Source organism: Pan paniscus, chromosome 1 (assembly GCF_029289425.2).
Source record: "Pan paniscus chromosome 1, NHGRI_mPanPan1-v2.0_pri, whole genome shotgun sequence".
Taxonomy (NCBI): Eukaryota; Metazoa; Chordata; class Mammalia; order Primates; family Hominidae; genus Pan; species Pan paniscus.
Window position 1 is genome coordinate 12621252 of NC_073249.2, and position 15591 is coordinate 12636842.

Here is a 15591-nt window from a genome sequence, read left to right on the forward strand (position 1 = left end):
TCTTAAACACTCGCTTCTCAGGGCCACTGGGTACTTTCTTGGCAAATACACTCACGTTTTTCACTAATTTAGAAGAGGAGAAACTGGATGTAATAGATGAACACATTTCTCTGGGAAAATGTTATCCCATTAACCATCCTTTACTTGAAAGGTTATATCTGTTAATTCTGTATGAAGGATTCAGGTGAAAATGAGTAAGGTCACTTGTTTTATTGCTGTTTCAGAAACCATTCCCAAAGCAGTGTCATTTAATAAGAGTGAATCACAAGAAGAAATGCTACAGGTTTTTAATGTAGAGACTCACACTAGCAAGCAACTGCGACATTTTAAATTTTTGTCAGTGTCCTTCATGTCTCAGCTCCTGTCTTCCAATAATTTTCTGAAAAAGGTAATGTGTTCTTTAAATGTGTTTATAAAAAGGTATTCTGCTGTCTCCAAGGAACTGTTCTCAACCAGTAGAAGTAGCTTGGTAAATGGCTCATGAAAATGGGAGGCACGCCTTTAAAGATAATAGAACAAGAAAGTACGTTTCACCATGAAAAGCCGTTCGTCATGATCTACTGAGATGGAACATAATGTAAACTCTGTGACTCAGTGGTTTCATTCTTAAGTGTTGTGTACCCATCAGAAGTTTATGAACCTGTACACCAAAAAAACTACAAGAATCTTTATAATATTCATAACATTCTTCATGGTAGCACAAAACTGGTAACAACTCCAGTGTCTACCAGCAGAGTAGATAAATTGCCTGTATTTTATTTTATTTTTTGAGACAGGTCTCACTCCGTGTCCCAGGCTGAAGTGCAGTAGAGCGATCATGGCTCACTGCAACCTGAAACTCCTGGGCTCAAGCAATCCTCTTGCCTCAGCCTCCCAAGTAGCTGGGACTACAGGCGTGTGCCACCTACATCTGGCTAATTTTAAAACTTTTTTTATAGAGACAGGGTCTCACTCTATTACCCAGGCTGATGTCAAATTCCTGGCCTCAAGCGATCCTCCCAACTCGAGTTCCCATAGTGCTGGGATTACAGGCATGAGCCACCATGCCCAGCCTTTCTTTACCTGGATATAGTGAGTTCTGCATGTATGATTTGTATACATCTCTGTTTGTGTATTAAACTTGTTTAAACAATGAGAGAAAAGGAAGGAAAGAAAGGAATATGACCAGGAATACAAAAATGGTTTGACATAGAGTACTGTAAAGTCCGTTAGGTCCTATAATGCGTTAACAGATGAAGAAGGGAAACCATATGATCATTTTACATTTCACAGTGAAATAATTCAGCAGACTCAATGCTTATTCACAACTTAAGAGAGAAAAATCCTCGCTCACACCTGTAATCCCAGCACTTTGGGAGGCCGAGGCGGGCGGATCATGAGGTCAGGAGATTGAGACCATCCTGGCTAACATGGTCTCTACTAAAAAATACAAAAAATTAGCCGGGCATGGTGGCGGGCGCCTGTAGTCCCAGCTACTCGGGAGGCTGAGGAAGGAGAATGGCGTGAACCCGGGAGGCATAGCTTGCAGTGAGCCAAGATCGAGCCAATGCATTCCACCAACCTGGGTGACAGAGCGAGACTCTGTCTGAAAAAATAAAAAAAGAAAAAAAAGGAAAAAACTCCTCTCAGCAGTGCAGGATAGATGGGAATTACTTTGGCCTAATAAAGGTGACAATCTGAAGCTTGTGGTTTATATCATACCTAATGATGAAATATTAATGGTGTGCCTGCTACAGTCAGGGACGAGAATCTCCTCTGTCATTGTTTCTATTCAGGAAAAGAAATGAAGTGTAAGAATCAGGAAAGAAGAGAATCAGCAATTAGAACTAATAATGAGTTCAGTAAGCTTGCTTAAGAGAGATCAGTGTAGGTTGTGATCTGTATCAAGCAGGCTGGCTGAACTAATTAGTCTCACCACTGTTATATAATATTATTATTCCTCAAATTAGAAAACGGAGTAGAAAAAAAGATTTCCTGTATAATAAAAACATAAACTTATAAGGTACCAAGAATAAGCCTGACAAAAATATGTGCACAAATATTACAGGGGAAATGTGCAAGATATGAAGGGACACAGAAGAAAACTTGGAAGAAATAGAAAGAGAGACACTGTGTTTACGCATGAAGAAGCCTCACTATTTAAAGGTGGCAGATCTGCCCAGATTGGTCTAGAAGCTCAGTGTGCTTTTTCAGTTATATCATTTTAAGAAATGATATTGATACATTGATACCAAACTGTAAGGGGCCAAGGACAGTGGTATGGTGCAGGAGTAATCAGATGGATCAATGTGACTGAACAGTAGGCCCAGAAACACATGCAGGCATAGGTAAGAGGTGCAGCAGGTGATTTTACAAAGCAGTTGGGGGAGAGAATGGTCCAAGTGCTGGCCCTGGCATGATTTGTTTCCCATTTGGGGTAAAGTCTGATGTCACACCTTGTAGAAAAGACAACTTTAGTCAGAGTAAAACTTCATTGTAAAAAACAACAGTTCAAATGTTTAGAAGAAAATCAAGGAGAACATGATTGTGACTGGAGGATAGGAAAGAATTCCTTTAAAATTTTGATTCAATAGGAAGCCACAGGCTGAGAGAAGATTATTGCTCTGCATAAATCAAAAAGCCTCAGTTTCCATTAGAACAACTGGCAAAGAATATGAATTCACTGAAGAGGAATTACAGATGGCCAGTTAATGTACAATGTCATTTAGCCTCCAGTAAGCAGGAAATGTGATTAAATGTGATACCCATCAAATTGGCAAAACTGTTGAAGTCGTCAGTACCAGGGATTGGGTACGTAGTGGCAGACAGTGTGATTGTTCCAACCACTTTAGAAAGCAATTGGCAGAATCCCATGAGGTTGAAAGTTCCAGTAATTCCTGTGATCTGGTCATTCCCTTCCTTAGGCATATATGCTGTAAAACCTTCCCAAGATGATCAAAGGGACATAAAAATGTTCTTCTCTAGCATTATTAGTAAAAGGGGAAAAAATGGACATAAACTAAACATCTAACAACAGAGGCAAATGGATAGATAAGTTGTATTCATAGAGGAATATCATATGCAGTTAAAATGAAGGAACTAGAACATAAGTCACCATGCATAGATCTCAAAAATATGTTTCCAGAAAAACATGTTGTTCCGTGATATGTAGTGTTTGAAACATTTGGAATCAGATTTGGGATGATGGTTGTGTTTGTGGGGCTTGGGGTAGAGGGAGAATAGGACCAAGGAGCAGTACTTGGGGGATTCCAGCTGAATCTGTAATGTTTAACTTCTCAACAAAGGATATGTGAGCTCACCAGATCAACATGTCATAGAATTCGATAGTGGTAATTGAGTGTTGATTGCTGTATTTTTCTGAACCATTGTAGTACTTTTTAGATACTACCAGTAGAATGTAATTAAAATAAATTAAGAGAAATAGAGTTACTACAGTATAATGAAATGATATGAACCTGATTAAATTGTAATGTCAGAAAACAGTTGCTGTGGAAGGTTTCAGTGAATGGTCCGAGTTTCATTGAACTGACTTGAAATGACTTTTATTATTGACTTCCATACCGTTCTAATGACATCTTCTTTAAAAATTAGGTAGTTGAGAGTGGTGGTCCTGAGATTTTAAAAGGCCTTGAAGAGAGGTATGTTTCCTTTTCTTTTTTTACTTTTTATTTGGAAATGACTTCAAACTTATAGAAAACCTGGAAAAACAGTACAGAAAATTCATATACTCTTTACAACCAGGTTCACCGTTTGATAATACTTTCTGCCACATTTGCCTTAGCGTTCTCCCTATGTAGGGTTTTTTCTCTGAGCCATTTGAAAGTAAATCATATACATTATGTCTCTGAGAATAAGAGATGTTCTTATAAAACCACAGTACATTGATCAAATTCAGAAAATTTAACATTGATCCAATCCAGTGATGTAATCTACAGTTCATACTCCAGTCTCCCTAATTGTCCCAACACTGTCCTTTACACCGCATGTGTTTCTGCATCATGATCCATGTCAAGTCTGTGTATTGTATTGAGTTGCAGTATCTGTTTAGTGTCTTAATCTGGCCCTGATTTCTATGGGCTCATGAATTCTTTATTCCGTGGATTCTGATCCATATGCTGCCATTATATATTTGGGTGCAGGAATTTTCCTTTCTCTCCCATGTCCTCGGGGTTTGCCTCCTGGCCTTGCTGTGTACCTCCTTTTCAGATGCATGGCATTCCCAGGGCCACTGTCCTGCCCCTTCCACTGGAAAGTGCCTGCCCTGCAGCCAGGATTGTGAGCTGCTGAGTTCCAGTCCTGTGGGCTGACTTGTAGCGCTATGCGTAGGACTTTCGTTTTTGGAGCTGATTTTGTCTGAGCCCCCTTCTCCCCTCCTCTGCTGTGCGGTGTCAACTTCTGTCTCCACTCTTCCCTCTAGCTCCCCCCTCAGGCTGGCAGCAGTGGGGGGATCTCCAGTGGCAGCTGTGTTGGAATTTGGTGTGTGCTTTTCTAATTACAAGTTATTTGAAGTTTGTAGTCTTTTTTTTTTGTCTCCTAATAATGTGAAAGAAGTGGGTTATATGTTCATTTGTATTAATATTTCTCTTTATATAAATGGTGTATGGTGTGTGTGCATGTGTATGTGTGCGTGTGTGTGCCTGTGTGTGTGTGTGCACACACACCTGCCATTAACCTAGGGCCATAACTCCCTGAACACCCCACTTGGACAGCCCAGTGAGATCCACTGAGCATGAGCTAGATATGAGTGAGTTCCTTAAACGCTTTCAGCATCTGTTGCTTATTCAGCACCTCACAGAGTCTGAGCGAGGACAGTGCTTCTGCACAGAAGCGCCTAGTTACTTCTTGATGATCTCTGTCTATGGCAATAATGCCTCATTTCCTTTCTTTCCGAGTAGTTTTTGAAATAATTTAGTACAGAATTATTTAACTGGTCTTTCTACTTGAAACATTTAGCATAAGGTAGACATGAACAAGTTCTCTGAGTGCCTTCAGCTGCCGTTTGCTGAGCGAGCCTCTGTGTTTCAGGTTGCTGGAGACCGTTCTCGGCTATATCAGTGCAGTTGCACAGTCCATGGAAAGGAACGCAGACAAACTCACCGTGAAGTTCTGGCGCGCGCTCCTTAGTAAAGCTTACGACCTGTTAGATAAGGTAGGTGTTCGTTTCTCCCCGGAATTACTGTTTTGTTGCTGTTTTTTAAATTATTGTGAAATTATGTAAAGTTTTTAAGAATAAACTTAGCAATTCCTTTTATGAATATAATGAAGCTCAGATTTTTCTTAGAAAACAATCTCTTGATGACTAGAAATAGATTTGTCTGGAAAAAATTGTTTCCTTACCAGTTATGAGAACATGTACCTCGTATATTTTAATAATTAAGTCATATAATATATAATGTTCTACTTTATTCAAGTGGAATAAAATAAAAGTATGAAGTATATTACATACATATCACTGGCCTTGAAATTAGGATTGCTGATTCAAATCTAGCTAAATGATTTAGCTTCATGCCTTTGGCACTTCCTCCTGACATCAGGCTTTTGTTTTGTTTGATAATGTGTGGTTGGTAATGCCTACCTGAAAGGTTATTTTAAGAATTAAATAAGAAAATGTGTGTGGAAGTGCCTGGTGCCTGGAGGTGTGCAGTGGACAGCAGTCTGTCTTAATTGAAGTTGATTTTTTTTTTTAATTTGTTTTTCTTTTCATGTTAAATATAAAATTTCTCTTTAGGTCAATGCCTTGCTGCCCACAGAGACATTCATTCCTGTGATCAGAGGGCTGGTGGGCAATCCCCTGCCATCTGTTCGCCGCAAAGCGCTGGACCTTTTGAATAACAAGCTACAGCAAAATATATCCTGGAAGAAGACAATAGTGAGTGAAGACCCAGGACACACCCATTTACTGTACTTTGCTTTATCAAAGAGCTGCATTTAACTCCCTTCAATTTCTCTAGTGGTACAATTTCAAATTGAAGTATATTATTATCTGAATATAATACCGTGACATGTTTTAAAATGTGACGTTAATTCTAATGGGAATATATGTGTGTTGTAAGAGCTCTTAGAATGGAATTTCAGCCTAGTGGAATTCTTGCTTACTACAGAGCTTACATGGCCTTAGCCTTAGCATAATTCTAAGTCCCTTTTACTCCAGATCAGTGGGCGCTTTGTATAAGTGAAACACTGGCTAGAACATGCACATCGCTTAGCATGACTGTGTGACTCAGGACCCCCGAGTCTGATTTCCATTTAGACAATCTCAAGCTGTGACAATGGGAAAATGGACAAACATTTTTTGCAGCTTTAATGATTTGGGGATTCTGGCTGTCCCCTTCAGGTTACCCGTTTCCTAAAACTGGTTCCAGACCTTTTGGCCATTGTGCAGCGTAAGAAAAAGGAAGGGGAAGAAGAACAAGCAATCAACAGACAGACAGCGTTGTATACCTTAAAGCTTTTATGCAAGAATTTTGGTGCAGAAAATCCAGATCCTTTTGTCCCAGTGCTGAGCACTGCTGTGAAACTGATTGCTCCAGAGAGAAAGGAGGAGAAGAATGTCCTGGGAAGCGCGCTGCTGTGCATAGCAGAGGTGACCTCCACCCTGGAGGCGCTGGCCATCCCCCAGCTTCCCAGGTATGCGGCCGGAGACTTGGAACAGGAGCTGTTACCGCCTGGCACACATTGAAAAATAACACTTTGGTGACTTTTTTCTTTTTCCTCTGAGTAGACGTTGCATAAAATTGGATTTGTTAAAGAATTGATCTTGCAGGGTGTGGTGGCTCACGGCTGTGATCCCAGCACTTTGGGAGGCCAAGGCAGGGAGATCGTTTGAGCCCAGGAGTTTGAGGCTGCAGTGAGCTATGACTGCACCACTGCACTGTAGCCTGGGCAACAGAGTGAGACCCTGTCTCTTAAAGAAATAATAATAAAAATAATCTTCAAACAGAAAGACGCAGCCTTCCCATTTATCTTCAGATGCACTGCTTTGCAGTGTTAATCGTCCTCCATTCTTCCTTCCTTTTGTCTAGTATAGTCAAAAAGCAGTGGGTGAAGGTTCTTGGCAGAGGGGCCCACCCAGTTAGGCAAGGCCAAAGCTGCCTTCTGCTGCCAAATTTGGAAGTTAGAAGCTCCTGGCTGTGGTAGTTCCTTACTGTACAGCCAGTATGTTCCTTAACCTGTTAAGAGCTTTGCTGTCTATAAAACAGAGACAGTATCTACCTCATAGGATTTCTGTAGGGCAGTGCTTGCAAGGAGTTTTGCATAGTGCCTGACACATAGTAAGTGTTCAGTTAATGAAAGACATTGTTATTTTTTAAATTACTGTTGTGTCCGTACTGTTAGCACTGGGAGATTTCTTGTGCTTAGCCACATAAAATGTATAGACACTGCTTTTTAGGCTATGAAGCAGATAGCGATGTAATAGGCACAGTTTGCTGGTTTTTTTCATAATGCCCTCTACTCCATTCCCTAGCCTCTGTTTCTGCTTCAAGTTCTTCTAAAGCTCTTACTTTGTTTCTAGCCTGATGCCATCGTTGCTGACAACAATGAAGAACACCAGCGAGCTGGTCTCCAGTGAGGTCTACCTGCTCAGTGCCTTGGCTGCTCTGCAGAAGGTTGTGGAGACTCTCCCGCACTTCATCAGCCCCTATCTGGAAGGCATTCTCTCCCAGGTGAGCCACGATAGCCACGATGGCCACGACATGCTACGCAGGGTGGCTGGGGAAAGTAAAAGATCACAAATGTAGTGATTTTGTTTTTTCTTTAAGGGTTAGTTTCCGTTTGACAGAAAGGAGTCTTATTTCTGAAGAGATGTGCTTGCTTTTATTAAATGTGTACTTTTTCTCTTCCATCATCCTTGCCACTTCATCTTGAAATTGATATGGGGGTCACTTTTTAGCGAGCTGCTTCTCTTCTTTAATTGTGCGGAATGTATTCTGGCTTTTTTTTCTTCTGTGAGATCTTTGGAGTTGGGCTGGTAGAGCCGCCTTTTATTACTTGTGGAAATTGATGGGCCCTGTTTCTACTGTGAGAGGTTTAATCCTAAGGCATCTTGCAAAGCAGAATTTTTGTATTGCACGTCAGCGGTTTCCTGTCAACACGCTAGGGGCCAGTGGTATTTATGATTGAAGATGCTCAAGAATGTTGAGACCTGGCTGTTCCATTGTGTTGATCATTTGCCATTTACAAGGTTAGGAGCCTTCATTACCATGGGGCAAATGATTAAACCGCTTCACTTACACCACAGCCAGGGTTTAAAAGTAGCCTTCTCAGAGAAAGGGGCCTGTGCTCTGAGGAGCTTTCTCAGTTTTTTAGCAACTTGACTCTTGCCGTGGTCCCTTGCATTCCTGTCCTCTAAGAAAATCATCTGTGTGGGTGCTGTGTGTGCGTCTGCGTCTACCATCGGCCTTCGTCCCTGATCGCAAGTTGGGCAAGAGGTGTCTGCCCAGTTTTATCCACTGACGTTTAGGGCTGACTTTAAAAGGAACTCTGTGTGTAGTTAAAAAGTGCTAAGCATTTTCCAAACACTAGTACCTCATCATGAAGCCTCTCTGTAAGTGTGTGTTTGTCAGCGAAGATCTGCAGTGGCCCTGATCACTTTTTTTATATTCCTGTAGGTGATTCATCTGGAGAAAATCACTAGTGAAATGGGTTCTGCGTCACAGGCTAATATCCGTCTCACATCTCTTAAAAAGACACTGGCTACCACACTTGCACCCCGAGTCCTGTTGCCCGCCATCAAAAAAACTTACAAGCAGATTGAGAAGAACTGGAAGGTTAGATCTTATTGGGTATTAAGACTTTGGAGAAGGGAGAGGTGGTACTGAAATGTGTAAACTTTGACTTAAAGAAGAATATTTAGTTTTTAAAAATACACACCGCTGAACTCTAGGAATCATTTGAAAATGGCACATCTCTTTCCTGTGTTATTGGTAGAATCACATGGGTCCGTTTATGAGCATCTTGCAAGAGCATATTGGGGTGATGAAGAAGGAAGAGCTCACCTCCCATCAGTCTCAGCTAACCGCCTTTTTCCTGGAGGCCCTGGACTTCCGAGCCCAGCACTCTGAGGTAAGCTCAGGTTCACTCCTCCAAATCCTAAAGCTGTTATCCACCTATTGAAGAGTCCGAGAACAATCTAGCTGTGTAACAGTGGTACTTGCCAAAATAATTTACAGTCAGGTATCAGCACTCTAATAAATGGGCTCTTCTGTTTTCAGAACGATCTGGAGGAAGTTGGAAAAACGGAAAATTGTATCATTGACTGTCTAGTAGCCATGGTTGTCAAACTTTCCGAGGTCACATTCAGGCCCCTGTTCTTCAAGGTGACGCTTTCTTCCTCCTCTTCTCTTTTGTGCTCAGATTTAAGTGACAAGATGTCGAAGAAACTAATACTGTCTTATCCTTTCAGCTGTTTGATTGGGCTAAAACAGAAGATGCCCCAAAGGACAGGTTGTTGACATTTTACAACTTGGCAGATTGCATTGCTGAAAAGCTGAAAGGGCTTTTTACTCTGTTTGCCGGCCACTTAGTGAAGCCTTTTGCTGACACCTTGAACCAGGTGAACATCTCTAAAACAGGTGGGTGGTCGCTTCAGTTCAGCTGTCACCCTTGCCCTGTGTGCCTTATACAAGGTACCAGTAAGACACAACCTAGTGCTTGGAAGCAAGATTTTAGAGGTTCTTAAGTCCTAAGCTAAGGAGGGTGAATTTTTTACTTCATTGTTGTCAGACAGTGAAGTGTTGTTTTAGCATGATGAGCAAATGTTATAAGTCACCTCACTTGGGAGAAAGAATAAAGTAAATGGCCGTTACTGTCAGTTACTGGAAGTAACTTTAAAACGCAAAAATTAAGATTAGTTTATTCTCTAATGCTAATACATGACCCACTTGACAGTTGAGGGAATTTAACTTGCCGGAGTGAGTGTTAGAATCTTAACTCTAAAAGAAGGAATCATTCTTCGAGAGACCATCCATTGTGTTCTGCCTTCGTCCTGATTATGATTTCTAGATCATTTTAGACTCTTCTGATTTAGTTATTTTAATAGTGATTTCAATGTAAACATTGGAGATTAAATGGTTAAGTTCAGTGTTTTTTCATTTTTACTCTTCCCACGTCTACAGATGAAGCATTTTTTGACTCTGAAAATGACCCTGAAAAGTGCTGCTTGCTGTTGCAGTTTATTTTGAACTGTTTATACAAAATCTTCCTTTTTGATACCCAGCATTTTATAAGTAAAGAGAGAGCAGAAGCCTTGATGATGCCTCTGGTGGATCAGGTAACCAAACAGAATCATCTTTCGTTGCTGAGGAAGCCATCACTGTTCGAGCTTGGCAGGTTTTAGATCTGCTCAAATGACAGCTTGCCAGGATTTTTCTTTGTAAGGTTGTTTTTTCTGGTCTTTTTAATGAAATGTTTTATTTGAAAATTGTTTTTTCAAAGATATAACTTCATTGTGGAATTTGAGTTTTGTTTTGTTGTTTTGAGACAGGGTCTTGCTCTGTCACCCAGGCTGGAGTGCAGTGGTGCAATCTCGGCTCACTGCAACCTCCACCTCCCGGGTTCAAGCAATTCTTGTGCCTCAGCCTCCCGAATAGCTGGGATCACAGGCGCCCGCCTCCACACCTGGCTAATTTTTGTATTTTTAGTAGGGATGAGGTTTTGCCATGTTGGCCAGGCTGGTCTGGAACTCCTGACCTCAAGTGATCCACCCACCTTGGCCTCCCAAACTGCTGGGATTACAGGCGTGAGCCACCATACCTGGCCCTGAGTTATTTTTTATTTTTTATTTTTTAAACTGCTCAAAAGACAGACATGATATAAGCTGTCATGGTTAATGTATTCATTTGTTTTAACTGGGCCTCACTGAGAACGCGTCAGAGCATGGCTGTCCTCTGGAGCAAAGAGCTCCTCTGAGATGTTCTGCTGGAGAGAAAGGGGCGATGGTAAAGGGTATGAGATTCCATTTGAGTTCTAGAAGGCAATACATTTGCCCTAGAGAGTATTAGAATAATGCCTGGTTTTTGAACCTGCTAATATCATGAAAGATAGTAAAATATTTATATGTTGGATATTTTTTCAAACAGAAGAAAGAAATGAGACTTGTTGTTCAAAGTCTTTGTCTTATTCTTCCTAGCTGGAAAACAGGCTTGGGGGAGAAGAGAAATTCCAGGAACGGGTGACAAAGCACCTGATACCATGCATCGCACAGTTTTCGGTGGCCATGGCGGATGACTCTCTTTGGAAACCACTGAACTACCAGATTCTGCTAAAGACGAGAGACTCCTCGCCTAAGGTTAGGAACTGCGTGACAAGTACTGAAACTGCATCTTTTCACTGCGTAGCCTCAACAGCCTGCAGGTGGTCACAGATGTAGGCCCCTAGTAAACTGGCAGGGAAGAACATTGCTATTTGTCATCCAGTGCTAGAGGTCCGGTCTTTTGTATTAGGCAGAAATTTGTGCCTAAGAACATTTTGTTTTTTACTTATAGGCTATTTGTAAAGAATAGCAATGCCCTATCCCCACCCCAATGGTGCGTTGGGCAGAAGTACTAAAATACTTTCTAAATACTTTTAAATAACAAAGACTTGAAGTAATTCCTTCTTTTTTAAGTGCCATTGAAATGTCATTGTGCTCCAGAGAGAAATGCATTGAATTTATCCACACTATAGTCTTTTGAGTTAGAGCAATACATTCTGTTGTTTATAGATACTAGGCTTATGATCTTGTTGAGTAAGTGGTGGCAGTGGAAATAAAACATGGGTAGGTTGAGTGGAAGTCAAAATTTGACACCCAAGTGTTACGAATTTCAAACTGTCTTAGCAATGAGTCACCATTTCTCAAACTAATGATTGTATTAGAACTTTACTGGCTATAACAGACCAAAGCAGAATTTTATTAATAGGATTTATTAGTTCAAATTCTTTATTAGGATATGCTAACAATGAGACTATTATGATGAACCCCCACATTTTAAACCATAGGTTTTTATACAAGTAGCAGTATCAAATTTATTGTAATATTTTACTTTGCACAAATCAAGGAAATCCTGATTGAATCTAGGTAGTTACAAATGGTTTTTTAATAATTCACTTTGTACTGTCCAGATATTCTTTAATTAAAATATCCAAAATTAGAAGACCAGTAGGGCTTTTGTTTCAAAAGCTAACAATACCCAACTACTGCTTGCTTTCCTTATTATAGACAAGGCATGTGAGGAACACCTAGACGTTTTTAAAGCCCCAAAACTAGGATATTGTGACACAGAATGTTTTTTATTCAGTGCTGAGATGGGAGTTTATCCCAAGCGACTGTCCTGGCCCCTCATACAACTATAGTGGTGACCAGTCAGGGGCTGTGGGTGAGGAGACCTGCCAGAGGTGGCTGGAGGCACTTTATTGCCAGCCTGGCGGGCTGGCGAGCTCCAGTGAAGTAAAATCTGGTGACACACTTGAGTTTGCATGCGGCATTTTATTTTATTGTTTTTTTTAAAAGGAAGAGATTATAAAAAGACATTTCACATTAAAGATTTGCAGTCCTGGGACACAGTTTGGAAAACACTATTTATAAGGTTGCGCATATTACAAACAGCTCCCAAATGGTGAAACTGGTATTCTAAGATGAAAGCTTAATGAACATAATGAAGTGAATAAACGCATGTGAACTAATGTTTAAAAAGTTAGAGCTTGTCTCAAGTCAGCACAGCTCTTAAGATAATAAATACAGTAACACTGCTTTTTATTTCTTTGCTCTTTTATCCCTTTCAGGTTCGATTTGCTGCTTTGATTACTGTGTTAGCACTGGCTGAAAAACTAAAGGAGAATTATATTGTCTTGCTACCAGAATCCATTCCTTTCTTAGCAGAGTTGATGGAAGGTAATTCCCAAACTATTCCCAACCATTAAACAATTAAGGAATAATTCAGTAAAATTCTGTGAAAATGTGCCCAATGATAATGCAGATTTGGATATAACGTGACTAGCAGTTGATCCAGTCCTCATACAGGCAGCTCCAGTCTCAAATACAGGCAGGCTCGAGCTCCTGTTTTGAGTTGGGTGGAGGGAGCAAGTTGCAAAGTGACCACCTCCTGATCATTTGAGAGTCCGTTTACAGTGTAATCTTCACGATCTTTTCTTTTGTGGTGGTTTGTGATCATACAAGCAGATTACAGTAGTGTTTTTAATTAACCTCATACATTTATATGATTGAAGTTTTGGTCCCCAGATTGTATGGAAATGCCTAGTGGCATTAAGGATGCAGTAGGATGTCCACTTTTAGTAGCAACCGATGTTCATTCACTACTCCATGTTAGGTGCTTTACTTGGATTATCTCACTTAAAAACCACAACATTTTATCTCTGTTTTACAAAGGAAGAAACTAGAGGCTTAAAAGATTTCAGTTATTTGACAAAGATCACAAGCTAGTGAGTGTGACATGGGGAGCTGTGACAGTTCTGGAACATAGAGTCTTAGGCCCAGGAAATAACAGTAAATGTTATTATTAAGCGAGGGGTGGTGGAGCAAGTAGATCAGTCCTTTACTGATTCATTGCTTATCTAAGCTACAAAAGTACATTCTCCTTTGTTTCTTAGCTCTTGGAGGGGGGAGGTGTGAGCTACTAAAGGGGTGGCATCCCTAGGAAGTTTGAGTTTTGGGGATTCTTATTCAGCTTCCAGTGCAAGCCTGTGGGCAAGGAATGAAGGCGGAAGGAGCGGTGTGGAGGGAGGCGGTCCGTGGCGCCTCCTGCTTTGTTAATGTGCTTCATTTCACTCTTTTGATTGAATGATTGCCGGAAAGTGCAAGGCATTAAGAATTAAACTAATGAGAACCGAGGCAGGCGGACTGACTCAGATTTTAATTTTGATTTTTTTTTTTTTTTTTTTTTTAGATGAATGTGAAGAAGTAGAACATCAGTGCCAAAAGACTATTCAGCAACTGGAAACTGTCCTGGGAGAGCCACTCCAGAGCTATTTCTAAGACTTTCTGTGGTGTTTCATACTCTACTCAGAGTTCACACTATTTCATATTTTTATTTTTGGGTGTTGGGTGCCATGTTACTTTTGGTGCCTTAATACACCTACTTGGATTACTTACAAATGTTTTATCACTTCTTTACAAAATCCCCACCTGGCTTGTGCTGCCACATAAGCCTCTCCTGCCTATCGTATAGAGCTGCAGAAAGAGTAAATGATACACGGTATTTTTATACAGACTGCTGTGTTTGTTTAAACATTTATTATTCTCTTCCTGATTGATGGTAATAATATTAGACTTGTTAATTTTAGCACCCAAAGCTGACGCCTCATTTGCACTGTAAGCCTTAACTCTTCTGTACAGCAGTATCTTATATACATGGTATCCATGTTGCAGATTTCACTCAAAGTTGCTCTATTTCAAGAAAATGAAGTTATTTAGCAATCAACAGAAGTACTTTTGACTGTAAAGCCTACTTTTCATTTTGGGTAGGCGAACTTCAGCCTTCGTTTCTTTGTTGTGCCCATAAAGAAGAGAAGTGGTTCTGGAATGCTTTTTTTAACCCAGGAGTGTGACTGTCACCTTTATCCTTTGTTCTTTTGGGAAACGGGAGAGATGAAGGCAACACGCTGCTTCTAAAACAGCTCACACCGAGGGCCCAGAAACACTGGGTGGCACGAGGAAGCTCCCCCAGGATTCAGAGTGAGCGCAGTTCCATCGGTGGTTAACTGAGAACTACTGGTCTAAGAAAGTAAGTATCAGTAGATTGTTTTCAGTGCTTTGAAGTGCCCTAATCTCTAGGACTGGGTCATGGTGAAGTTGGAAAGTGAGGGCTCAAATAAAATTAAATCTGCCCCCTTTTTAAAGGCATCTAAGAACATCCCGTAGAATGTTCGCATTGAGTTTAAAAGCCTTTGAAGCTAATATAGAAGTTTAATGCAGAAATGTGGCAAGCAAAAGGCCAACTTGCAGTTTAGAGACAGAGCTTGCTAGTGTAGAAGTGCATATTTCTAAGAAATGTCTCAGTAAAATTCATTAATAAATACTAATAGCTTTTTAAATTTTTTTCCTCCACGTAAGATGAAAATGAACTTAAGACTTATTTATAAGGAATGATGTGAGTGGGCTATTTTTTTCCTAAATGCCTCACAGTCTCCAACAGCTCAGTTAAGCACTCTGATGGTCTTTATGGAGAAAAATAACTCTGGGGGATTCTCGAGTCTTCTTGCCTTCTACAGCTTTCCCTGTGGCACCCTCCACCCCCAACCAGTGTCTTTGAGCTTGGTGAGACTCTGCATAAATTATTATGAAAAGCTGGAAAAGAATTAAGGGCTAGCGATTTCTACACTGAGTACTTTAAAAAAAATAAGATTGACAATGGTATTCTTTTCAATATATGGATAGAAATAATACCTAAAATCTGTTCTGAAAATATTCCTAAATCCTGGCAGAGTTCTGCCCCAGTCTAATGTGATAAAATGATCCTCACTGCCTGAGCTTTTTTCCCTCCCCACTCCCAAACCTTTGAAATTTCCTGTAACAAGATCTGACCTGTAAAGATCCCATATACATGGAACTTCTGCCAACTCCCCTCAAATAATAGAAAAATCACAGAAATGGAACCA

General features: G+C 40.5%; 1 protein-coding gene across 1 annotated transcript in view; it reads left to right on the top strand.

Moving 5' to 3' along the window:
- HEATR1 (HEAT repeat containing 1) overlaps positions 1 to 14204 on the top strand; it is a 54108-nt gene extending 39904 nt beyond the window's left edge. The window contains exons 32-45 of the mRNA XM_003824512.7: positions 225 to 388; positions 3592 to 3638; positions 5026 to 5149; positions 5729 to 5869; positions 6335 to 6627; positions 7514 to 7664; positions 8610 to 8768; positions 8929 to 9063; positions 9213 to 9317; positions 9404 to 9572; positions 10116 to 10270; positions 11129 to 11287; positions 12760 to 12868; positions 13881 to 14204. Coding sequence (XP_003824560.4) covers positions 225 to 388; positions 3592 to 3638; positions 5026 to 5149; positions 5729 to 5869; positions 6335 to 6627; positions 7514 to 7664; positions 8610 to 8768; positions 8929 to 9063; positions 9213 to 9317; positions 9404 to 9572; positions 10116 to 10270; positions 11129 to 11287; positions 12760 to 12868; positions 13881 to 13969 — 2000 coding nt within the window. The 3' untranslated portion in view covers positions 13970 to 14204. The remainder of the gene's footprint in view (positions 1 to 224; positions 389 to 3591; positions 3639 to 5025; positions 5150 to 5728; positions 5870 to 6334; positions 6628 to 7513; positions 7665 to 8609; positions 8769 to 8928; positions 9064 to 9212; positions 9318 to 9403; positions 9573 to 10115; positions 10271 to 11128; positions 11288 to 12759; positions 12869 to 13880) is intronic.
- The last annotated feature ends 1387 nt before the right edge of the window (positions 14205 to 15591 follow it).